Genomic DNA, 25965 nt, shown 5'->3' on the forward strand with positions numbered 1-25965 from the left:
ATGCCCAAACAAATATGCCCTGATATATTTTTCATTAATAAAACTGATTTCATATCAATTAAAATGAAAAAAAATCAAGTGAATATTTTCGGTTTTTACCTTTAATTTTTAATTAGGTAATTTTGTTTACCAATATTTCATGCTAGTTCGCATGTGAAATGTCACTTCCTAATTTTGAACTAGTTGAATTCCCAACTTGCTCCTGACTTCTTTTCAACTTCTTCCAACTCTAATTTATATTTTTTTAAGGGAACTAAACCCACAAGCATATTTGTGATATAGGTCACAAAGCGACAGCCATAGCGAGCAGAAGTGATCATCTCGTGCATTTAGTTGCTTCTGGACTTTGACTTTTTGGTTTGTCTTGAGACGAGGAAATGTCAGAGTGCTGAGTGCCAAAACTCCAGCGACATGAAGTGGTAAGTAAAATATTCTAAATGATTCATATTGTCAATCCAATTTGGACATTCAAATCAGTTAGATATTCAATGAGTTGGAAAACACTTTAATATTCTCGAATAATAGGATAAATATCTATTAAGTTCTCACACACTTGAGGTATCTTTCTCAGTGCAAATCAAGGGTCACTGTCAGCGTATTATTTCTAATGTAAATATCACAACGTGATACGTGATCACATAAAAATTATCTTTGATTATGAATTTACTTATGTAAGTTGTGTGTGAGCTTCACTTGTCTGCTGGTGCGAAAACCATGCGAATTCATCGCAAAGTGCGCCCGAAAAGCGGTCAGTGTTGCTTGCTTGCTTTGTATCCATGATACGGCGGTGCGTGAGGTACGGCATGGAACGCTGACGCGAGTAAAGGCTGCTTTCGGCTCATGAAAGAGCGAGGTCACTTGGAAAATAAGCGACTATTATGTTAAATAATCTAAATTGGGTGTAGCTAAAGATTTAGTCAAGTTCCGAATTTGGGCTTAAAAAGAAAAATATATTTTATATAAATAATTCAATAAAAGAATATTATAGTAATGAAAAGAATAAATTTTCTTTTCGTTACTATAATTCGATGTTAAACCAAGATGCCCACGAGTTTCAATTCTAAAATTCAGAGTAGTTTAAAAATATATTATTTTGTTTATCGACGTAGTTTTACGCGAATTGTAATGGGCAGTAAACTTATTAAACTTCATGAATAAAAATTTCCCGAATCATGCAAAGAGAACTTGCTTCACCAAATTCAAGGTTGATCCAGCTGCGATAAATACCAGTTATATATATCATCTCTGGCGCCAACTACCTCAAGGTGTGTCCATTTTCAGCCTTGGAAACCTGATGTAATTCTGTTTACGGAGTTGGGTGGAGTCCGATACTGACCGCGTACATTAAGCAACAAACGATTCTCAACTTAATTCGGCAATCACCTTCAGTTAAGTGTTACCGATGATAGATCCCTCCGACAACGGTGTATCAATTACGTGATTATTATCGGAGACACTGATTGCCGACCGTCATTATTGCACGCAACGGCTCGCTGCTCGATGTCTCCTGCCAAAGTCAAGCAAATTTTGCACTGTCAACCGATTTATCATCGATTTTATAACTTATACGCTATTATTTTTCAGGAAGTGCAATATTTGCAGTTCACATAGTAAATTTATTCGATTTTGACCCCGTAATTTCGACCCCTCGATAACAATTCGCACGCATCAAATGACGCGCGCTGTTCTCTACTAGCGGTTTGTCCCAATATAATATCTCACGTTTTTTGTTTTAAATTTCAATGTTGGCAATCGAGTTCGTTGTCAATCGAGTGTATTCTGAACAACTGACTCGATGAGGAGTCGGTGGCAGCTAGGCAGCGGCGTGACTGAGAAGGCTTTACATCAGTGCCACTATTAGGTGGTGGAGCGAGAGTGGTTAGGTTGCTTCACGCCCATTGTATGCAGCGAGCATCACTTCATCTCAAGCGACAAGTTCGCTAGTGACTGACGTGCTCTTGACTTCTATTCCCACTCACACAGATGGGACCTTAAACTCCAGCTTTCCTTTGTCGTCGAAAAAGATTCAGCAAGATATACTCTTCGAAGACTTATATTCTCTCAGTGACGCCTTCAAGGTGTTTCGATATCGTTTTCCTGAACTGCTCAATGCCAAATAGTAGAGAGAAATAAAATTGCTAAAATACGATAGTGTTCACACTCATTAACTGAAATGAAGTGTGTTTGGAGTTTCCACTTAACAGAATTTATTTGAATTTCAGAGATAATTTCACCGCGATGTTGAAGACCTATACCTTTTGGAAGACAATGCATATGTTTCTAAGCTAAATTTTTTTCAATTGAAGCTCTACGAACGTCCAATAGTTCGTGAATATCAAGACCCGACACAATAATTCGATTTCAAAATCTGTTGCAAGCACAGCGACGTGCCGCAACGCATCAGTTCCGCTCAGGGGCGGAAAATGCGGCTAAATAAACACGTAGGAAGGCGTCAGTCACGAGACTGCGTCATATTTGTAATTTACTACATCTTAGTTATTGTTACAGACCATTAAGCCTTATTTATATACACGATTTCTGACGAAATCGAGAACACATTTTCTTCGCAATTTTGTCTGCATTGATGCCACACAATTCCAATAGCTCTAACTTTTTACTAAGCCAGTGTAACATGACGGAGAAATGTTAAAAAATTCCCCTATTAAAATACTTTGTGCATCATTATATTCTTGATATTCAATTCAAATCGAATATATTCGCTCTCACCATTAAATTTTTTGTTTCCAGCTACATACTCCAATATCTGATTTTTACTTTATGCTGGCATTCATAATTATTTTTATTCTTACTCATTTTTCGGACTGCGTCCGAAAAATACTTACTCACTGCGTCCTCCCCATTGTTCCTTAACTCAAAATCCAATGGCACATCCAAAATCCAAGGAATTTTCACAATATTACAAGAACGTTCAAGTAATGCACCAATAACTCGGAATTTGGTAATTTTCAGAATCTATTTACCTCGTAAATTAATGTTTAAGTAAATTTCGTGAAGTTTAATTGTGCATTGTGTTGCTGAAATTTATTTGCTAGCGGATCATTGTTCAATCGAAACGCCTTTGAATTTTTGATCAAGTCACGTCCATAAAGTAAGATGCGTCATTTCATTATCCACAAGATCTCATAACGTGAGTAACTTGATCGTGCTCGGTCTCTGCTTTATACTCTTCATTGTTATGCAGAAATTGCAAAGCATCGAACAAAGAAGAGTTACTCCATACATCGCGTCCTAGCGAATCACGTTAGTGAAAAAGTGAATATTACAAAATTGTAATATTCACAAAATTGCCGTTGTAGAAACCTAAGCTTTATTTGACGTTTTACGGTGATGAAAAGTGCAGTCTTCTTCGTTAGCGACGGCATCATGTGCGGCGGTGGATGATGTAATATGTCGCAATGTTTTGTGGCGATGCTGGAAAATTCGTTACAAGAACAACTTTCTGTGAATCCTTCTGAATAAGGTTAGTATCGCACAAAATTATATCACAATAATGTCTTCCCGAAATTCCTGCACATATTTCCCGCATTACTTTATCAAATAAAATAGTTTAGATAAATCGTGCCAAAAATAATTTTCAAAATGAAAAAGTATGCTATGAAAGGATACATTTTTTCAACCCAGAATCAACAACATTTAATAATAGCGTGTATCGGTCTTTTTTCATTTGAGGTCACTCACCCCTTCCCTATTTGAAAACGATTTTAACACACATGGGCGTGATTATTAAATTCCAAGTACGTTGTTTCACAACGTCCAAGATCTTTCCGCTCTCTTGAAGAATTACCGTTCCATTTGTAACCTGTTTTGAAGAAAGACGTAACATTTTTCATCGATACCGCTTCGAGTATAGCGGAGAATTGAGCAAGCTCCATGCTTTCATAGCACTTTAGTCAGCCCATAGCTTGCGTTGCAACACATCGCTTCCGACGAGCGATGAAACACTCACGTGTACTCGGAAGAACCTCGATCAGGTGGCAGTTCTCAGTCTTCTCACTATAATCTATGGCTATAGTGAGAGGAAACATTTTTTTTTGAAACACAGTACGTAACATTTTCAGGTATTCCCGTGAACCGCAAAGGCATGAGAGAATTTTCAAGAATTTAGCCTGAGACATAAACCAAGAGTGAGCGAGAATTGGTGTAACCACTGACGAGGCATATAGTGGAAGAGCAAGCGAACCTCATTAACATTTCTCGAAACACTGAAGCATATTCAGCTATTTCCGTGAACCGAAAGGACCTAAGTGAACCTCCAAGTCTTTAGTCCGAGACCGAAACCAAGAGTAAGGGGTGTGACTAGGCAAAGCGTTTCAGCTTTGGACGGACGGCTACACAGTGCAAACAATAGCGACACGCATTCTTTGCACTCAATTCGTCGCGCTTGAAAAAGCGTGAAATGAACGAGTTCCGTCAGTGGCGTGACGTGCTCACGATCAACGGCCGACTCAAGGTCAGCCACTCAGGTTCTGAACCATCAATGTTAATGAGTGCTTGTAAAGAATTCAACGCCTGAAATTCAGGATACCATCATATTTAGTATTGAATTTAAATAATTTTCTTTATCGCATTATTGATAACAGTTGATAGTAAGTTGTTGCCGAGGCGATTTATTGCACACGTGTTTTCAACTAATTGACTGAATTGTTGTAAACTGGTATTGAAACACATTTTTTTTAGTTTAAAGTCAAAATATTTGAAAAGTCATTTACATTCAGATGTTTGGAACAGGTTCCCTAGTTGTAACACCGATAGTTCATTTACGATGACATTCATTACTACATTTATTTTAACAAAATTTAAAAATAAATTAAAGCTTACATACGTTATCACAATTAACGCTCAAGTGACAGCGCTGACAAGATGAACGTTTGAGAAACTCCCGTTATGTTGATCCCCGGGACGCAAAAATAGAAGAGAAACATCTAGTTCCAAGCAAATATTTGAACAAAATTATTCCAAAATCTATTAAAATTATTATTTTTTCCTTAAAGCAACGCCTTAAGTCGATTGTAGTCCTTCAACTGACATTCCAGGTGCAAGGAACATGCTCGATTAATCATCATTAATCCTGTTATTATTCTACAGATCTCCTCTCTTTCTTCCTGATCACGGGAATTAATGACGTGGAGAATGTTATGACGAACAACATCGGCGAAGTAGAATTTCTTGGGAGGTCACGGCTCAAATCAGTTGCAAGGAAACACATTACAATACAACAAGTAATGATTCGCTTTCCCCTTAGGTTCCCTTATAAACCCCTTTTAAGGAAAGAAACTACAATATGCTGCTTCAATTTTTGGATTATTTTCCTCATTTACACCTCAATTTAGACCTCATAACAAACAACGGTTTATAAACACAACGCATTCCTTCACCACTCGCGAATTGTATAAACTTTTTTATAATAGTAAAATTGATCGAACGATCTTAAACAGCCCCTGGGACATGACATAAACCACTCATGGATCGGGCTATCATTTCCGTCGTTTGAATTTCCTTGTTTGGCAAGAATCAAAATATTCGCGATAAACATCTATAAGTGAAAGGCTTCTGCATTACGTCAGCGTCTAAACTCCGTGTTTAGCTTTACATGGCGACGTATTTCCTATTTATAGGTTTACACAGCATCGTCTTTTGGTTGACACGGTGCCATCTTTCGGTTCACACTGCATCTTATTTCATACGGAGTCGTATTTAGGATCACACGGCGCCGTACGTATTCAAGTTAACACGCAACCTTACATGTATTTAGGTTCACACGTCACCTAATCTAGGTTCACACGACATCGCATTTAGGTTCTCACGAGGTTGCTCTTGGCCATCACGACAGCACTTCACGGCCACTGCATCACATCAACCTCGCTCCTGCTAATTCACTTGCATAATTGTCAAGTAGAAATCTTAATTTAGCTTCTGTCTTCTCTCTTGAAATGCGATAAAGCACAAGGTTTAGGTCAATAATTACAGTGCAAAGGCTCAGGAGATTTCTCCGACACAGTGATGGTAATATTTGGTGACAATTTTAAATAAATACATCACTCGCTTTGAGTGTGTTTGTTCGAAGGTAGAAAGTCGTTGAAAAGTTACAGAGGAATGCATCTTCAGGAATGTAAGGGTAATTTTAAAACCTTGATGTTATCTCATGAATGGTATTACAAAACATGCATCAATTTATTGCACTCCCTCCGAAGAATTTGGCTGCATGAGATCTTATATAAAAGTTGCCGTGTGGTGATCAGTAATACATTTTCTAGGGGCTTTATGAAGACAGCCGATGAATAGCCTTATAAGTCGCGGTTTTTTAAACTGAATTTGTTCGAGATGTTACAGAAGCATAAGGAACTTCTACGCTCAGTGGAGAACAATCCTTCGCAGAGAGCCTACTTCTCAGGCTCAATTTAATATGATATTAAAGGTGTGTATTCATATTATTTGCTTATGACAATAAGGAATTTTGAAATGACAGGAGGAAAATTTATAACACTTTTATGCTAATTTCCACTTAACTGAAGCAAAAATACTTATGTTCATCCGACTAAAGTCACGCCGGTTTCCTCAAGGTGTTTCCTGCTAAATTAATCAATTTTTAAACCAGATGTATGATATCGACAAAGTGAGGGTCATAATAAATGTTTTCTACCTAGAAACAGGAATAGAACACCTAGAAAATTTCTGTAGAACATAAACCTTACCTCGGACAGAAATATAGACACAGAAGTGTTTGTGCCGTCCACCTTTGTGCCGTGTCTGTACGTAAAGCGAATGGACCGTGTCGGGAAACGCGTTACTAACTGTAACGTTCTTCGCTTTCGCGAGCTGCCGTCGCTCTATGGTTGCGACTCGCGGGAGCAGTCACGGAAAAAATGTATTTTGTACTAACAGAATATAGGAGTCTAGAGTAGAAATAGCTAACTGCATTTTTCCGTTTTTGTTACTATAGGCTGATTTTTAATGAGGTCTTAAAATGCTGCTGTTGATATGGAGGCGATACAAAAAGAAAATACAAAATACATATATGACTATCGAACAAACTTAAAAATAACACACATTTTATGCATAGGTTCTTGAGTGAATCTAAAATTGTATTTTCAAGTGCAAATAATGCGTACAGTCTTCAGCAAGACCAATCGCTACTTGCAGGAAGCGTGTATCGCCTCCCATTAAAAGTTTCAGAAGATCGTTTAATCATTCTTAACCTTGCAACGGTATTTCTGATACAAAGATTAAAGGAAACTTCAAGGAAATACATGTATTTTTTAAAGAAATGATGAACAGTGATGCAGAGCTGCGTGGCCGTGTGATGGATCGTGACCTTCAGAAGATGGGAACGCCTTCGAACCAATGGCACATTTTCGCGGAGATATCTACGTTATTTCTTAATTGTTGATCAATCATTTACCATTAATTCCCTTGATATTGATGATATATAACAGGAGCTGTTAGTGCAACAGCACTTGATCATCCACTTATAATCTGAAATTTGCAGCTTTCAATTAGTTTAGCTGTCGAATCATTGACAAATAATTAATTGCAGAAAGCATTTGAGGATATCAGCGCACGACAAGGGTGGTTGGATTCTCTGGGAAACTCCAAGCCGCATAGCAAATCATATAGACTGTACGCTTCACTGAAACGTAGGTATAAATCTTTGAAACTATTCATGACTAATGTTCCACTCGCAGTTATTTATTGTGTTAAGTATTACCAAGATAAGGATTTGAATTTTAGAAATTTTACAAAATCGACACTTGCAATCATCAAAAACACGAGCTTTATTAGTTTCTACGATCTTCATTTTACCAATGGAGGTTATGGAAAGATCTTTACTTCCAAAAAATACAGTCAAAGCAAAATATTTTTCATTTTAATAAAATAATTCTACATCTTAGTGCCATTGTTCCAACCCTCAGATGAATCAGTTAAGCAATGCAGGAGGACAAATAATATATTAAATCATCGACTAAATATAGTGCGTGTGAGATAATGTCGTATATTATATACGGCTGAAGGCTCCACCGCGTCCATATCGTCAGGTGTAGTCAGGGCGTCCACCGCTGGTAACGCCTCTGAAAGTGAGAGTGTAACCAACCTCCTGCACATGCTACACTCCCATGAACTCCAGTTCAATGTAGGAATGCAAATTTGTAAGTTCTCGTGTATTTCCTTTTCACTCCCAAATCGCATCAATTTATTGTTTTTAGCGCATTTTCTCATTTATGGAAAAAAGGCGCTATTGTGCTCGTCATGTATGTCTGTCTGTCCGTGACTTCACGGAGGAGCGGACGAGAAAATGCGCTCTCTGTCACTTACTGCAGTGAGTACTGATCGAATTTTTTTTATATTTCAAGTTAATAAAGTTACCTGAAAACCGTGCTGGAAGCTAGGGCGTGCAAAAAAAATTATCTACTTTGCCGGTACTTGCATAAGTGGGGATAGATTGTTGGTAAAGAGACTGGGTCAACTTTCAACACCGAGAGTAGCCACGTTAGTTTTAAAAGAAACCCTTAAAGAAACATAAAATTCTCTTACACAAGTCTGGGGCTGCGACACGGCTCCGTCGCAACACTTCAGACGAATGCCATATGCCGGGAGTTGGATCACAAGCCCCCGTGGCAGTTGACGTGACCACAAGCTGGACGTCCAAGGCCGGACGTTCTACAGCCCCGCGGTTCGTGATCATGTTTTTGGTTGCTGCAGCTTAAACTGTACGAATTAGGATCAGTCACTTTTTGGGAACTAATTGGGATCGGTCGCATTACTACTTTTTCGAAAAAATAATTCGAACGTATGCCAATGTGAGTCATGGTTAAAAATTAAAGTGGTCATAACTTTCACTGTATATGGGATGAAAATATTCTTATCATAAGCTGCAGTTACATTGTTTGATGAATAAGGCCATATTATAATCACTGTAGTTATGTTGGTGCCTTGATACTTACTACGTCGATACTTCCTCCGTTTATACTAAACTTCGAACAAAACGACGAACGAACTGCCACGTAAGAAAACGTACTAATTCGACCACATCTAGAACTCTATAACTTGAATGGAATAAGATTTGCGTTATAAAACCATGAATTAAACCGTTATTTCTCATCAATAGACGCAATAACCTCAAATTATAGTTTGATGACTCAGGCAAAGGGGTTCAGCGGTGGTGAACACTTCGACGTTCTGCCTGTCCTTTTACGGCTGTCGTTGCTCCGGATAAATGCGCCGTGGAGACTTCTTAGCCAAACAGTTTTACTTTCACTAGCAGGGGCTTGCTTGCGTAGAAATGATTCACAATTTTTTCTTCTTCATAATGGCAACAATGGCCGGTTGTTGATGGCTAACCTTTCGAGAAGTAATGAAATAGTGTTCCTTACAAGTGACGATATCGAAATGCTGCAAGAACTCATTTAGATAACATGGTGCGCCAGAAGAATGGAATGTCATGCTCAGATTAGAGAGACTGATACAAAAGCAGTTAAATTCCAAATAACTCCCAAATATCGCAGCATGTAGAAGTAATATGATTTTTCTCGTTGGTTGTGATTTTTTGGCATTCAATTTCTCTAAACCATCGGATTCAAATATTAATGACACCGAACATGATGAACATGGTACCAATTTACAATAGTTTCTGCGTTGTGCCATGCGCCAAATTATACGCGGGAAAGAAATACACAAAGCCATTTATTCCGTCGCAGGAGCAGCGAAACGCCTGGTCTCGCAAGGGTCATTAACATTGCCTTCTTGTCGCCTCATTAAAGAGATGAACCGTCGCCTACGGCGCCCTGAACTTGTCAGCGATTATTGTGTCCCAGGCGAAGCTTCGGTCGTCGCCTCTTGGTGACGCTGCCTTGAGCAGGCGTCCATATGTTGGGGCCTGAGGCTACCTGATTAGTTTTTTGTCTGTAAAAACATTTATCATCACCAATGCCGTTCGCATCCAATTGACTGGTAACACTAGTAACCATCAGTAGACAAAGGGTAAACTATTTGTCGACTGATACATTAACCGTTGTCAATGCTATTTGTCCCAATTACCCATTACTATATACAGTAATGGCCTAATGGGTTAAACCATAGCTTCTACCTGCCGTCTCAGCAATTGCCTGAACCATAGTTCGCGGTTTGTAGACGACAAGGCATTTGTTATTTAAGTGTGGCATTATTGGTCGCTTTGTTGTGGTTTCTATATGTTACGTGGAATATTATAGCCCCATTGAATATTTGACTGAAATAATATAATAGAAGCTGGATTTCGCAAGACTGTTCCGGGGAAGGTGCACCAGAACGCGGCGGCGATATATAGGCAGGTCATCAAACTTCCCAGAAAGAAAGTTAAGGTCATCCGAAAGTGAAAGTGGAAGAATGGAGCTCAAGTCTGAGCAGTTAGGGAGACTCAATCATGACATCACCCCCAGTATAACCTCAGCCATTTCCGGGGGAACAACAACGATTCAATTTCTTTGCATAGGAATTGTGAGTTGGTTAAGAAGATCCATGGTTCTGTACGTAGTCATCCATTTCCGTCCTGGCAGCTCACCTGGCCTAGTATACTGAGCACATTTATCTTCATTTTTCACCTGTTGAATAGTGTTTCTTTTTTGTTTTTAAAGTTAATTTGAAGCTTTGATGATGATGGAGATCGTCTCCGAAAGATTTTCAACCCAAATAGGTAGAATTTACTAGACGTTTCTTTGACTTTGAATTCTTGGTTAGCTTGTGATTCAAGAAAACTAATGATAGCAGTAGCATTAATTATGCTACTGCTATATTTAGCAGTAGTAGCTAATTAGCTACTGCTAATTATGCTACTGCTACTACTGATAGCAGTAGCATTAATTATGCTACTGCTATATTTAGCAGTAGTAGCTAATTAGCTACTGCTAATTATGCTACTGCTACTACTGATAGCAGTAGCATTAATTATGATATTAACAATATTCTCAAGTGTTCAGCCTAGCAACTTCGTACTCTTGGCATTTGGTCATATCAATATACAAATAATAGGAACATCGACCACTCTGTTTCAAACCAAATATATATATATATATATATACAAAATGTATCACAAAAATAAACTCATTGATTTCATGAAGCAATTTCGAGCGCTTCACAGTCCATGCGTTACTGAACCATTAACCTAAACTACCGTATATCAAATCTACCTTAAAGCACCTTCTGCGAATATTACCTGCAATATCCGTTGAAAACATGATGGCTGATTGTTTATGCATGTTCAGCTCATGACAAGCCTGGTATAATATAAAAGACAGGAATATATGCCTCCAGAGAAATCAGTCGCTGGTATAGAAAAAATAAGTTTGATGTAGAGTTGTACAGCGAGAAAGCGGAGCCCGAAGCAAGACTCCGTTGAACAGCGAAGGAAGTAGAAAAATTCTTCGCTTTCACTAACTGGCGAATTGCAATCAAAGTGAAGTGAGTCGTTAGCCACGATCGAATTGCTCCTTGATGGTCACGTCGGAAAGAAATTCCGGAAAGAGGGCCCATTAAAATATATTATTTTCAATATACGCAGACCATTTGATTTAATCATGACGGCCATATTGGAGTTGACTATTTATATTAAATGTATTCAGATTTAACCTTGGGAACAATAGATTGATATAATTTTTTAGATCATAATTTTTTATGAATAGGTAGATATTTTTTCAAATCGAATATCAGAAGCCTCATCCTAAAAAAAATTAAAACAAGATCCTGCCAGTGAACAAGTAGCATGCAGAAAAAGCCATGAAAATATGATCATCCTGCTTGTTCAGTTCGAAAAATGCTGGTTAAATTATGACGTTTGCATAGTCCGAGCACCACGTCTTCCATCCGGAAAATGATTACCAATGCGTGCGTTATATGAATACGCAAGAGAATGCTCATCGAGTTATGCAAGACAAGAAAGGCAGATTTGCATCGAGCGAGCGATTCTAAGCACGAGCTTCATGGAAAACGACGCCGCAACATATCTCCTCTGATTTGCTTTCTCTAAGCAAACTCAAATATTTACATGCACTTCTCTTAGTCAGTGAGTTTTTTCGCCTTAGTATAAAAGAACGCAGGCTGTTTGTCGCTCATTTTGAGGATAGATGAAAAAAACACATAAATCTCAAAGCCATCACCCGATTCCCATTCTGGTATAAAAATTTGTAAATTAAAGACTTCCACCCCAGCTTCAATCAATTCTGTAAATACGATTATCATCTGCAATCGCGAGTAGTGCAGTCCCTCTTGATCTGGCAATCGTTTCAAGCACCACATCTGAATGCTATAAAAATAATTCATTTCGATATCAAAACAATGTCACCGTAGGATAAAATCTCGCTTCACATGCTCCCAGCTCAGCGACCGAGCAATTTCGTAGGTTTTTTTTTGCACCTAAATTTCATTGTAGAAATTTTGCTCCGGAACCGGGCAGCCCTGCCAGTTTTTGCTGGATCTTTGGCTCTCGTGCTACTGCTAAGCCAGGGGCCGGCCCCTCATGCTGCTGTAAAGCCAGAGGCCGGACCCTCATGCTGCTGTAAAGCCAGAGGCCGGACCCTCATGCTGCTGTAAAGCCAGAGGCCGGACCTTCGTGCTACTGTAAAGCCAGGGGCCGGAATCTCATGCTGCTGTAAAGCCAGAGGCCGGACCCTCGTGCTACTGTAAAGCCAGAGGCCGCGGCCCCTCATGCTGCTGTAAACCCAGAGGCCGGACCCTCGTGCTACTGTAAAGCCAGAAGCCGGACCCTCATGCTGCTGTAAAGCCAGAGGCCGCGGACCCTCCTTGCTGCTGTAAAGCCAGAGGCCGGACCTTCGTGCTACTGTAAAGCCAGAGGCTGGGACCTCATGCTGCTGTAAAGCCAGAGGCCGCGGACCCTCATAAAGCCAGAGGCCGGACCCTCATGCTGCTGTAAAGCCAGAGGCCGGACCCTCATGCTGCTGTAAAGCCAGAGGCCGGACCCTCATGCTGCTGTAAAGCCAGAGGCTGGATTCTCGTGCTGTTGTGAAGCCAGAAACTTGGGCCCATGGACCCAACATCCATGATTTAGTTAGCTTTTTTGCTTTCTTCATGGACGACTTATGACGACTCTAATGAAGAGAAATTATGAAGCTCCAGAAGTTTTATGGTACAATTCGAGAAATTATTCTGCGTTCAAAAGAAGGAGCGCATGCTAATTTTCGTGCAACGGTCATTTTATTTTAAGAAAAGGGCGGAACGTGAAAGGATTATCGATCAAATCAAGTTCCTGAAATCAAACAACAAGTTGACTATTCTCATTTTCCTAAAAAGCATCACGTACGCAAATAAATAAGTGAAAGCATACACATTTTTTGCACTAAATGCACATGTTTGCGGGCATTCAATGAACTGCGTGTGACCAGAACGCATCTGGTCTCCGCACAAACATCCCTTCGGGCCACGCGTCTCTGCGTCAATAATTTGGAGCTGGCATCGAGTTTTCTCCAGATGCCGAAAAGTGAAAACTGGTCTAGGTTCCGTCTCCAGGTGCGATGAAGATGTCGGATCTTTTCCTATTTCTTTCGTTAACAACACACCAGAAAAAATTGAAGTGCTCTGTATGAAGGGTATGAGTTCGACGACACAAAGAAAGAAAGTGACGCGTGCTTTACTCTTGGCGGCAAGACGGGTTTACCTCTGGTAATGCTTGTATTTGCAGTTGCATGATACATTTATTCAAAAACTTTAAAGTTTTGCAGGAATGTTGTCACTCTACTACATCATCCAAATTTGTGTGCAACGTTCATGATGTGTAATGTGCTCATGTAGATAATTCGTTATCAAAATGGATTAGGCCTCATTTTTGGTGTCTAAATGCGCATTTTTGTCATTGCAATGAAGTGAATGAATAAAAATCGAATATAAAAATAAAAAATGTCAACCGTGCTCCATGAAATCGTCAATTTTTTCGGTTTTTCAACATTTTTAATATGAAAAATTTTTTGCACTCACGATGCAATTATTGAATTCTGCTGGTAAATAATACTCATGAAACTCACACCAACGCGCTACACAAAGTCTTGAATCAAGTCCTCCAATGTTAAATAAAAATTTTTCTTATGAAGAAAATCTTATCAATCTTGAATCAAGTCTTTCGAGTTTAAATGAACTATTTCGATTGTTTAACCGAGATTTTCAAATGTTTAATAGAGTCAATCATGTGCTCAATCGAGCCTTTCATGTATTTAACCATGTATGTATGTCCAGTCTTAAATCGAGTCTCGAGGGTACTAAATCGAGTTTTTTTAGTATTTCCAGTCTTAAATCGTGCCATTAAAGAATTAAATCGATTTTTTAATCTTATACGTTTGGATAAAATTTTCAAATCTTCAGGCATACATCATTGCAGATTAATCACAGAGCGCTGCCTTAGCGAGGCATATTAATTAACGACACCCATGCGATAAGTTCTCACCGCAAGCCAATAATGATACACGGGAAGATTGGTAAGCCAATAATTATAATTAATGCAATGAAGTAACCAAGTAGCGTTGCGTGAATCGGTCATCGTGATCCTGCACTGTTAGAAAAAACGGTCCCACTGGCGTTATAGTGGCCGAGCGCCCCGTGAAAATAAACTATTTCGCCGTTTTCATCAGTTGTTTTACATATTTCTAGTGTTAAATTAGAATAAAAACGGTGACACGGTGTTTCTTTTCACGTGCCGACCGGCCACTGAAACGCCGGTAATACCGTTTAACGGTAATTTTTCTAACAGTGTGATTGTTAAAGATAATCAATTAGCTGGAACAGTATACCTGTGAGCTAATCTGCAACATGATAATCATGTACCTAATGTATCTGCGGGTAATTGCGATGTATCTACGATCAGATAATTATACAGCATATAATTAATGTATCATCGATACATAATCATACATCAATTAACAAATGAAACTGACCTGGGTAAAGACATGATTCTGTATGAATCTGGTCACAGAAAAGCTTTGAGTAAAATGTACAAATATTTTATTATTACATTCTTTATAAAAATTCAAGCTTCCTGAGACGTGAAGATACATGGTTTTGCATTGAAATTGTGGCCGCTTTTCTATAGGGCGGGATATAGTTTCAGTTCCTCGCGTTTCCCAAGCAATGAATATGAAAGCGAAGTTTGAGAAAATTAAATGCAGAAACCGATAACCGATACTATGCGTCGCTCTCCTTAAGGCCTTTAATATTTTCTACTGTCAACTTTCTAACCGTAAAATGTATAGTGAATTGAAGTGTCAATCGGTTTATAGAGTTCCAACGATGCATCGTCCGATCGATTTTCTCCTGAGAATTGAAACGTTCTTGAGTCAAGCGAAATTTTAGATAAATGAACAAATATTTTTCTTAAATATTTACCAAGCAGGTCAAAACGAACAACATACCAATTTTCAGGTGGATCTATTTTATAACAAATAACTATTTTATAAATATATGTTTACATTGATGCATTGCTGCATAAAAAATTAATGATTTAGAGGTCATTCTGACTTATATCGTCGCTCTTAGGAACGCTTTTCTATATCACACACGCGATGATGCCGCGTTCACGGCAAACATGCGCGTCACGCGGAAATAATTCATTGCGTTACTGGTGACCGCGTCCAGCGAAAGCAGCGTTACGCGGCGTGTCTGCCAGTGACATTTACGGGCTGGACTTTTGCTTGCCGTACCACGCGAGACTGAATATGACCTATGCCGTTTTGAAATCAATGGGAAATTTATATGAGACTGACTATGCAATAGATATTCAGGTTACAATTTTGGGAAAGTTTGTAAAATATGGAAGCTGTATTGATATTTTGCCAGAAATAAAAAAAAATTGAATAAGGAATATTATACCTGAAGTCTATCATGCCTAAGGGTACGCACACAGTGGAAGCAGGTTTGCCCGCGCGGGCAACCTGCTCCAACCTGCACACAAGAATGAACATAGGATAATAATGTAAGTGTTCACAGTGAAAACCTGTACGAATAGGCTTCTGTATTCTACGGTTTCAGGCGCCAGCCTGAGCAGGTAACCAGCACGCTGGCAACCTGCTTTCACTGTGTGCGTACCCTTATGTATGATAAGCTCACTATTATGCATCAAGTCTATCACACAGAATGCATGATAACCTCACTATTATACATGAAGTCTATCACACGGTTTATATCATAACCTGACGAAAAATAAATAAAAAAACTGCGTTCTTACACATCCTTGCGACAACATTTATTCTCGCTTCGAGTCACCGACATGTGGAACAGCCTTCCTGATAGCATCGTTGACGCTCTGAGTATGAAAGCCTTCAAGAACAGACTAGACGAAGCTATGCAGGAGCATATGTTCAGTCTTAAAATGCCTAGCAAATTACGGACCAGGCAATAAGTCCAACAGCTATCTCAATCAATCGTCAGCTATGGAAAGATCGGGTTCCAAAGGCCGGATCCCTTGTGAATCAAGTCACGAAAAGTTCAAGAATCGGCAACAGGCCATGGGCCTATTCTTCAGTGACGACACTCTATTCTATTCTATACATGAAGTCGTAGACAAGGCAATGAAGACTTAAAATCTGTCTACCGATGTCGTGCGCATGGATAATAATGGCCATACAATTATCAAATTAGGAACTGAGCTTCCTCAATTTTGCAACAGTTTATCAAACTTTTCAATAAGCTTATCACGCGTTCTTCCAAGAAAAACAAGCAAGAATTTTTCACGATTCTGAAGGCCAATAATAATTACTTGCATCCGGTTTATATCGGTCAATCTGAGGCAGGAGTTGTGCTAGTGAGACCCTCTATACCGTCCACCTCACAGTGCATAATATCGACCTCACAAAAACTGATCAGATGACTTCAGCCACCAACTCCTGAAGCGGTCAGCGCGGCCGCGAAGAAAGCTAACTCGATTTCTCTACGCCCAGATCACATCGCCAAAAAAAATTATATACAGGCATATGTGTCATCAAAATATTATTATCTACAGTTCACTAATTGGAGAATCTGAGGACCGATGCTAACTGTTGTCATTTATGGACATTATTCAATTCAGATAGCTCTCCCTTCGACTTTTATATAGGCTATAAAAGATTGAATTTGGTGGAACACTTTCGAGGTTTCTAATGCTTTCTTTTAGGCTTCAAAAGCTCGATTGTTGCGGTATTCCGGCCTATACGTCGGCTAAATGGCTCGTTCAGTGTCTGCGGTCGCACCTGCCATTCCTTTCATTCCCTGCGAGGCATGGTATTAGCGCATCATAAGCTCGCAATGCCGTAAGAATTGCAGCCAGGAAATTGCGGAAAGCGAGTGCATTTGTGTGTGCTTTCAGATCTAGTCTGACTCTGAGCTTCTGAGGTTAAAGCGGAGCTACGGAACCGAAGGGTCTCAAGAGGGTTTGATGACTTGTTTATATCAGTTTTATAGGAGGTAGCCAATGGCATAAAAAGATTATACTACCGTGATAAAAATATGACCTTATCACTGTAAGTTTGACGAAGCCTTGCTTCGTGAAGTAGTGCTGTGTATAACTATTATTGTTAAGCTTATTTACTCGGTTCGCTAGGTTATTTCGGTGATCAGAAATATGTTCAACAAATCTTCCCTCAGTATGCCCTTGACATTTGCAGCTCCATTATTTACGGTTCAACCAAAAAATGACTGTTTTACTGACAAATTTAATTAAATAACATATAAAACTTGATTTAAGCTAAACCAAAATTCATAAACAAATTAAGTTCAAAGCGAGGTTCAAGAAGGCGCGCAGTAATAACACTTCCGCCAATTCAGCCATGAGCGGTATGCAGTGAGCAAACAAACACTCAAAGTATGTGCATAAATCTTTCGTAACAAAGCGCGGTAGTTAATAAAAGTACGTACGCTCGCCTGCCTTCTGTCTATCCAAGTCACGAGCTAACGTTGCCGAAAGAACCAGCAGCTACCGTGTATAGGCGTTGTCTTCCTGCACGAGGCGCCGTAAAAATTACGATTGGGCTGACCTGGGAATTCTCGGGCTAAAGTAAATTTTGATAATGCATGTGAATTGTTCTCTTTCATTTACGGTACAATAAAGAATGCTCTTAAGTCGCATATGAAGGTCGTAAAATGCCAAGTTCACATCCCAGCCAAGACACACTTAACGATAAAAAACATAAACTCCCTAAATCCTGCAGTCCCAGAACTGCTTCGCATAGCTAAAGAGAACGCGTGCCTACGCGATAGGCTGGCCTTTAATTACAAAATAGCAAAGAAGGAGGCATACATACAGGAGTCTATTGTGCTGTATCACGTCATTGCATCATGTCGAACTCATACATGCTCATGTTTCACTTGTCATACTTAGGCGACACTGCAAAGTTTGCCAAAGTGAAAGTCCGCAGAGAAATTTAAGAAAAATGAGCGAAATTATCGTGAATTGCCAGCATTCTCATGTTGATATTTGCTGCGCCCGCGTTATCCAATTCTATATGTTGTAAAGCTTAAATATCGTTGAAAGCGTCAAAAAATGGTTAAAACATCAAAAAATATTGCCCGTGCGTTATTGTTTCGTCATATATTTTTCGAATTTCTATCTTTTCATACAATTTTTTCTTTTCGATTCTCTTCAATTGAGCTATTATTAACGAATATTTTCATTTTTGCAGGTTATGTGCGTTGCTGCTGCTTGGGGCTGCGGCGTCGACGAGTTCGGCAAATCAGAGCCCCGTCGTGGACTGGCAGTTTGCCCCTCCATGGCAACCTCTGCACGCACCTTGTCTCTCGTGCAGACAAGGCAGTCGTGCCATCGAAGATGACCAGCAAACAAGTGCCAGCACCAAGCATGTGGCCAAGTTAAACACAATTACCTTCGAGAATCTGAAGCCCGGCGTTCCAACTCGTCTTACTCCCGATGGTTCAACAACCATTGTCAAGATGGCAATGGAAAAGTTCCAGACGTCGGATAATTCAAGTGTACAGTTAGTGTACATTCCTCAGCGTGGGCTCTCAAACATTGCTGATGAACATTCGAATAAGATGATCGCGTCTGAATCTAGTCCTGCACCAGCAACCGATTTCGCACCAGCTGTTTTGAATGCGCCATCCTCTGCTAAACAAAAGAGGGACCATCGAATTCAAGGAGGATCAACGGGAAATATAAAGTCGTTCCCGATGACATTGGTTGCGGCTGAAGGGAAAGAAGCGGCTGCCCGAGAGCAGCTGCAGCTGTTGGAAGCAGCTCTGAGCTCTCCAGAAGCTACCAGGTCGAAGAATGGAGAATTACCTAGGGTGTTTATTGCACCCTCCAACATTCCTCCGCCACCAGGATATGTGAAAATTCCTTTGGTGCCTCAAAAACAAACTCAAAAATCCAATAATAAACTGCCATCTACATTTTTAACTCACAGCAATCCCAGGCCTCTGCCTCCTGGCTTTGTCAGGTTGTCGTTGCCGTCCTCCGTGTCTCATTTGTCGAACGAAATTCCCCTCGTGAAACCTGAGAAGCTGCCGTCTCCTTCATCGGTAAATCCTGTTTCTGGTTCATCAACAGCCAAACAAACGAGTCGAGAAAACGTAGTAAGGAATCACTCTACTCCTCCCCCGCCACTATTTGAAGCAAGAGGTAACTCAATAAAAGATACCACAAGACATGTCATAGGTAAAGATATTTTTGACAGCCAGCAAGACTTCTCTTTTCCGCAAACCAGGGGAAACCGGAACGAAATCGAAACAGAAAATTTCTCCCAACCAGAACTTATTTTACAAAACGTAGGTCGACCAGAAATACGCAACGAAAGGACGCCTCTCCCTGCAATACATCAGCAACAAACCGACCACTTTAATTTACCACAACATAGCAGACCAGATCATAGACTTAAAGAAACTGACGGGGGCCATGCAATCTCTCGAGAAAATTCGTTCAGGGAAACAGTAAACAACAAAAAGGAAGCTCAAGAATTATCTGAAAGACCACGACCCCAGCCTCATACTTTAGCTGTACCCAGTCAGGGCCAACAACCAGATTTTTCCGATCCGCGATTCATTGTAAGAACTAATTTGAGTCCAGGGAACTTTGAACATCAACTTCGACTTCAAAATTTCAATCAAAATGTACCACGATCTCAACCAAGCATTTCACAATCTCCAAAGAATTTCCAACAAATTGGTAGGCCCGTAAGCACTGGTGTGTTCAATCAGCCACAACCAATCGGAGGTAATCTCTTCCCAAATAACGGAGTGTTCGTTCACCCACATCCAAGTGGAGGTAACTCGTTCATTAACCACGCTGGATTAAGTCAGCCACAACCGAGTAGAGTTAACCACTTCACCAATAGTGGTGGGTTCAATCAACCGCAACCGAAACCAATTACTAAAGAGAGGCCATTAAAAGAAAACACAGTTCGAGAGTCGTCAGAACGCTCAAGACCATTGCCTGTCGCACATGGTTTCTCTACGACCGAGGATGGACCCCGATCTTTCGTCAATCAGAATATTGCTCATCCTGGAATCCAAAGCCACGAAAGTTTCCAATCGAGCTCTGCTGTTCGTACCAATAAAGGGGATAACTCACGCCTTGCGTCATCCAAAAAAGCATTCCAGCCTCTTCCCAATGCGGTTAGTAATCAAGAAATCCACGCTCTCATTGAAAACAGCGGGCGCGGCAGCGAAGTTGCGTCATCTACATTTTCTTCGTTCCCTTCAAACAGCAAAGAAAGAAATGTTCAGTTACCCGGAACAGAATCTGTAGATCTCAAACTTATACCTGCCAAAGGAATTCGAGTTACATCTAGAGGTGAACCGAAACCGTTGGAACAACCTAGGTCAGGGTCTGTTGCAACTACGGAATCTAATAACTTCGTCTCGCCTCAAACTTTTTCACATTCATCTACCACAGCTGCTCCTCAATTGCAGCGTGGCATCCACATTCCTGCACTAAATATTCTTTCAAATATTGGAACACCAGCTACCGTTTCATTCCGGGACAGAAAACCAGATCTAAATGGAGTACAGAGTATTCCTCCGCCACATGATCCGCGATTCGATGAAATGATAAAGAAGCAGGAACAGGGAAGTGCCCGGTCGAGAGAAAAAGACCTATCTGGTAGACCAGAAACAAATCATAATGTTAACCCAGTAAATTCCATTGCAACCCAATTCGTAGATGCTGGACCGCCAGTCGTTCGTCTGCAATCAAATGTTAGAGTGAATACTCATGACAGAGAACAACATAGGCAACCTTCGAATGAAGCGCATGATGATAGAATTCCAATTCGCGTTACTTCTTTCCCTCAATCTGCTCCACCATCACCACAAGCACCCTTCTCTCCGCATAACCATTTCCGAGGAAATCACGCTTTCCATCAAACTACAGCTGCTCCAAGAATTACAACTTTTTCACCTAAAAATCGCTTCCGCGTTCCAACGTCGACATTTTCCTCTGTAGCAACACCCTTCCCTTTCCTCGGCACCTCAACGTTTGACCTTCCAAGATCCCTTCCATTCACTACATCAATTCCAAGCAGTAGTCCATTCATAACGACTACGCAATCATCCGTTATCGATGAAAATAGATTTGTGAATGAAAATACAGAAGCGTTCTTTGATTCAACCGATAGTCCATTTATTTCTGGCGCCGGCCAAGCCTTTTCAAGTGATTCACCATCTTTTTTCACCACCATTAGGCCAGATGGAAGTGTTCCGTCGTTTACAGGATCTCCCGATATCCCTTCATTCTTTGAATCAACAACTTCACCTCCGTTTTCTCCTAATAGAGCTTTCCCGTCTAGCAGCACAGTTAGGCCTCTCGGATTTACAAGCGATAGAGCCTCATCAGAAGTGAGAACTGTTGGCCCCTTCAAGATCCAACCATTCTTCAATTCTTTTGCTGTACCTCATTCAATTCCGAACTCGCTAGAATCTCAGCAACAAAGCGTGTCATCCCAGCAGCAGTTTGAGATAGCACGGAATGAGGCGAGACGCCCGTTCCTTTCATCTAGCACAGCTTCTCCGCCTGCGTTGCACGAGCCTTTCAGAAATTCCCAACAAACGCACGATAATCTTCATTTGGCTTCACCCATCACTGATAATAGACATACCGGTCAGATTTCAGCTCTCCCAGCGATTTCAAATCAGGGATTGCGTGGACGATTCCAGGGTAATAATGGGAGATTGCCCCAGCAACCACCGCCCTTTAATCAGCTAGAGCCCTTCAACGACGGACATTTCCTAAGGCCTCAACCTGATAATGTTTCACCAACTCCAGAGAAAATTGATGTTCCTCAAGGAGATTTTGTTAACGAAAAAAATGAAGGCGAAGAAATTCAGCATGAAAATCCTAACGATAAAGAAGTGGAGGATTCAGTTGTCATTCTAAAAGAGAATACATTCAAACCAAATTTCGGGGTAGTAGGTACAAAATCAAATGGAAGATCGACCACGAATTCTATTACTCAATTTGCATCGACGACGCCAGCTTTGATTTCAGACCACGAGAATGAAAGTTCATTAGGATTTGTCGACAAAACAGAAGAAACAACGATCTTCCCTCCGTTCAATGTTGTTCGAAAAAGGCAGAGATTGAACAAAGGAACGGATGAAGTGAAGGAAAAACATGAAGAGCCTGCAAAGAAAACACATCCTCTAGTGTTCACTCGCAAATTGCGACAAAGATTTAGGCCGACACAAAATGCTGATCAAGCATCATCCGGCAGCAAACCGACCGTGGTGAGTAGAATTACAACGACTTCAACAACTCCACCTGCAAATGCTCGCAGTAGACTGAATATTTCGAACAGGATAAGAGGTCGCAACCGACCAACATCAACAACTACTGAAAGTGTTCTGTCCGAGCAGTTAACTCCTGCAGATGAAATACAAGAAACGGGGCTTTCGTTAGCGGAAGCTGGTCTGGTGATGAAAACTATATCAGACGGTGCTCAACAGGATGATGAAAGTCCCAAACTACGAAAGCGGTTGCCTCAAGGCCAGCGGCGCAAGAGACCTGGTGGTCGAAGAGTACCAGAGTGGGTCAAAGAACGAAGGAGGAGACTGAGGAACAATTTGACCACAGAACCACCAGTGATTCAAGAAACCTCCCTAGATGACCCTCCTGCAGACTTTATCGAAAATAATGATTTCCCGTTAGCAGAGTCTGCTAGAGTTACATTCACGCAACCAAGAGAAAATTTACCGCAGTCCAATGAAGAAGAGGCGACTGATCGTTCACCTGCAACTGAAAATTTGGAAGGGGATGTAACGGAACATTACAGAGAAGATGATACAGTCACAGAAGAAAATTTGGACGAACAGACAACTGAAACGGTTTTCAGCGATGCCATTGACAACGCTCATGAAATTTCGGAGGGAATAAGCACCTCTTCCACAACCACTTCTGCTCCTTCCATTTCCTCAGCTGAATTCGGACTTCGAAATGATTCTGGAATTCAAGAAAAAGCCCGACCACAAATCGATAGAAGGATAGTGCCTCTTCACACTCGAACGTACGTACAACAGGGTAAAAGCCAAATCAATGACTTTGACTCTGAAAAACTGACGATTCTCGAAACCTCTAAGTATCAAGGACGATTCCCATCATTCAATCTTCCTGCTGCGATTAAACCTCCAACTCGAAGCTTTCTTTCTAGAGGCCAGCAGTACTTCAAAGCCCCCTCGATCCGTGACAGAGTTTCCTTCCTAGACCGGGGTGCTAGAGACCGTGAGTCTGACAGAAACGCAGATAAACAAGAGCAAGACGAAATCGCACATGATAAATCTGAGCCCCAGGGCAAACTAATGGATGGGAAAGGTGAAACGGGGCGTAAAATTATTGCTTTAGGTGATGAAAACGATCCAACAGATCTTCCAAAATCGAAAGATGGTAATGTCAGTGTGTTTGACTTAGGTCCTAATGTTGAGTTCATTTCTACCCGCGTTTCTTCCGTAGCACCTACGACTGATATTCAGACTTCTGAATTTGACGACTCTCCTGTACAAGACGAATCTGAAACTGGAAAGAAAGATTATCGAAAAGACAAGAAACCTAAAACTTTTCCCGACAACGCTTACGACGTAGACTTAGGAGTGGGTGCGATATTTGATAGCCAGAAAGTTGAAGCACCAGATGAGGAGATGATCATTGGCATACATCAGTCAGGTAGGTGAGCAGGATGCAGCAAAAATAATTACCGAATTAATCAAAAGTTAGTAGCTGTATTTAAATTATTTCCCAGTTACAGTACAAACATATTATTTTTGGCCCATTATCTGTGAGTTGTTCTGCACAGTAGTAGAAATTAAATTCAACAAAAAGTCTTAAAGTTCCCACAATGATGCATAAAATCTGTTTTCAACAGAAGAAGCAGGTTTGAGCAACGAAGGCCAAGGCCCTCGGACGTCCTCCAATCCAAGTGAGAGCGACGACGAAGAAGTAGGAGGTGCGGTGGCTGAGTCCAGGACACACATCGTCTACGCTCAAGCTCCATCCGAAGTTGCCGAGATATACGAAAAACTTGATACCCCCTCAGCTGGCGATCAAAATTATGATGTCGAACCAGTAACACAAATTTCAAACGACTCCGCGATAAACACGGACTCTTTCATTAGTAGCGCGCAACCATTCCGGACGGTTGAGGAAGGCTTCAAGAAAGCAGAAGAGACTCAAACTCCAGTTAGAGATGTGTCTTTAGAAAGCACTCTTCCCGTAATTGAAGCACCACAAAAAAGCTCCACGATGTCCACTTTTGAAGAGATTGAATCGCTACTGCGTTCCCGCCCTGTCAGCAACGAAGAGGAACACAAAATTTCCAAAGGCGATAATCCCAGAGCAGACCTGGCAGGTAAAGAAGGAACAGTAATTGGGCAATCTACAGTTTTAGAGATTAGAAGTTCTGAGCCAAAAGTTTGCTTTTCAAACGGCCGATGTATCCCAGCCAAAGGTTCCAACAGGAGATGAAGCCTCGAAAAGAAAATTCAACTTACGGTACAGTTCTAGAATATACTATAATTTATGATTGTTTGATCGCTATCGGTTAGAAGAGTTAAGGGTAATGTTAAAAAGCATTTATATTCAGTGAGCTTATTTTAACTGAACTGAAATGAGATTACTGTAAGTGTTACTGCTAACCACGCATTAAAAAAAGAATCAGAGGCAAAACTGCTATATTTCTTAAACAAACATAGTTCATGCTCATAGTTCAACAGATTCCCTAACTGGGACCAGATTAAAAATCTAATTCGTCCACTTCATGAATACGTAGTAAAGTACGTTATATTTTTAAATGTATTTTCCCAAATACAATGCTTGTACATATATTGAATATGATAAGTCCTTACCAAGTATTTTTATTTCTAGCGCTAGAGATACGTTTTCAATTGATAAAGTTAATCGTTATGCGAGTTCAGCGGCGTCACGGGGCCTCTTTTTGTGATCGTTTCTTTAAAGATTTTTTTTTATAAAAAATGCCGGCAAATTCAATTAAATGTGGCCAGAATATAAGTTTGAATAAATAAACATAAAACCAGTCATTATCAACATAAATGTGATCATAAATCTAGAGGCTTAGCCTCCCTTGCCCTTGAAACCTAGTGGCGCCCCAGGGTGCCTCAACCAGGGGCCACAACCTTTTCGATATTCATATTGTCCATTGTTTATTAATGAGCCGGCGTATGTACTGGGCTACTAGCTCATAATTGTTAAAATATTTTGTTAATTGAACGGTTTGCTCGAAATCCTGAAGTAATCCGAGGCTTGGGTTACTATGGTGGGTCTAATTTAATTCCATAATCGTGTCATACTCTGTACATTATGTCAATAGAACTCGACAATCGTCACAGCATAATTAATTTCTATTGCTATTGCTTGGACGGATTTAACGTTGCGACTTAGATTTCAGCGCCCCTTGACACAAAATTGTAACCAGTTTCTTGTTTCCGCAACATATTAAACAATCCTGAAAATGACTGTTGTTTTAGTGCCCTCAACATTGCTAGTGA

General features: G+C 40.4%; 1 protein-coding gene across 6 annotated transcripts; it reads left to right on the forward strand.

The window, feature by feature from the left end:
• Window positions 1–242: 242 nt before the first annotated feature.
• On the forward strand, window positions 243–25932 carry LOC108681242 (mucin-6). Of its 6 annotated transcripts, none has more exons than XM_018170257.2 (3): window positions 243–419; window positions 18642–23474; window positions 24324–24461. In XM_018170257.2, exons 1-3 carry the CDS (start codon window positions 412–414, stop codon window positions 24382–24384), a joined length of 4902 nt encoding a protein of 1633 aa, XP_018025746.1. In that variant the 5' UTR covers window positions 243–411; the 3' UTR covers window positions 24385–24461. The 6 variants fall into 6 exon arrangements, with proteins under 6 accessions (XP_018025746.1, XP_018025747.1, XP_047739108.1 ...); XM_018170258.2 differs by having other exon boundaries at window positions 24327–24461; XM_047883152.1 differs by having other exon boundaries at window positions 245–419; window positions 18642–24131.
• The last annotated feature ends 33 nt before the right edge of the window (window positions 25933–25965 follow it).

The sequence above is a fragment of the Hyalella azteca genome, unplaced genomic scaffold, assembly GCF_000764305.2.
Source record: "Hyalella azteca isolate HAZT.00-mixed unplaced genomic scaffold, Hazt_2.0.2 contig12153, whole genome shotgun sequence".
Lineage (NCBI taxonomy): Eukaryota > Metazoa > Arthropoda > Malacostraca > Amphipoda > Hyalellidae > Hyalella > Hyalella azteca.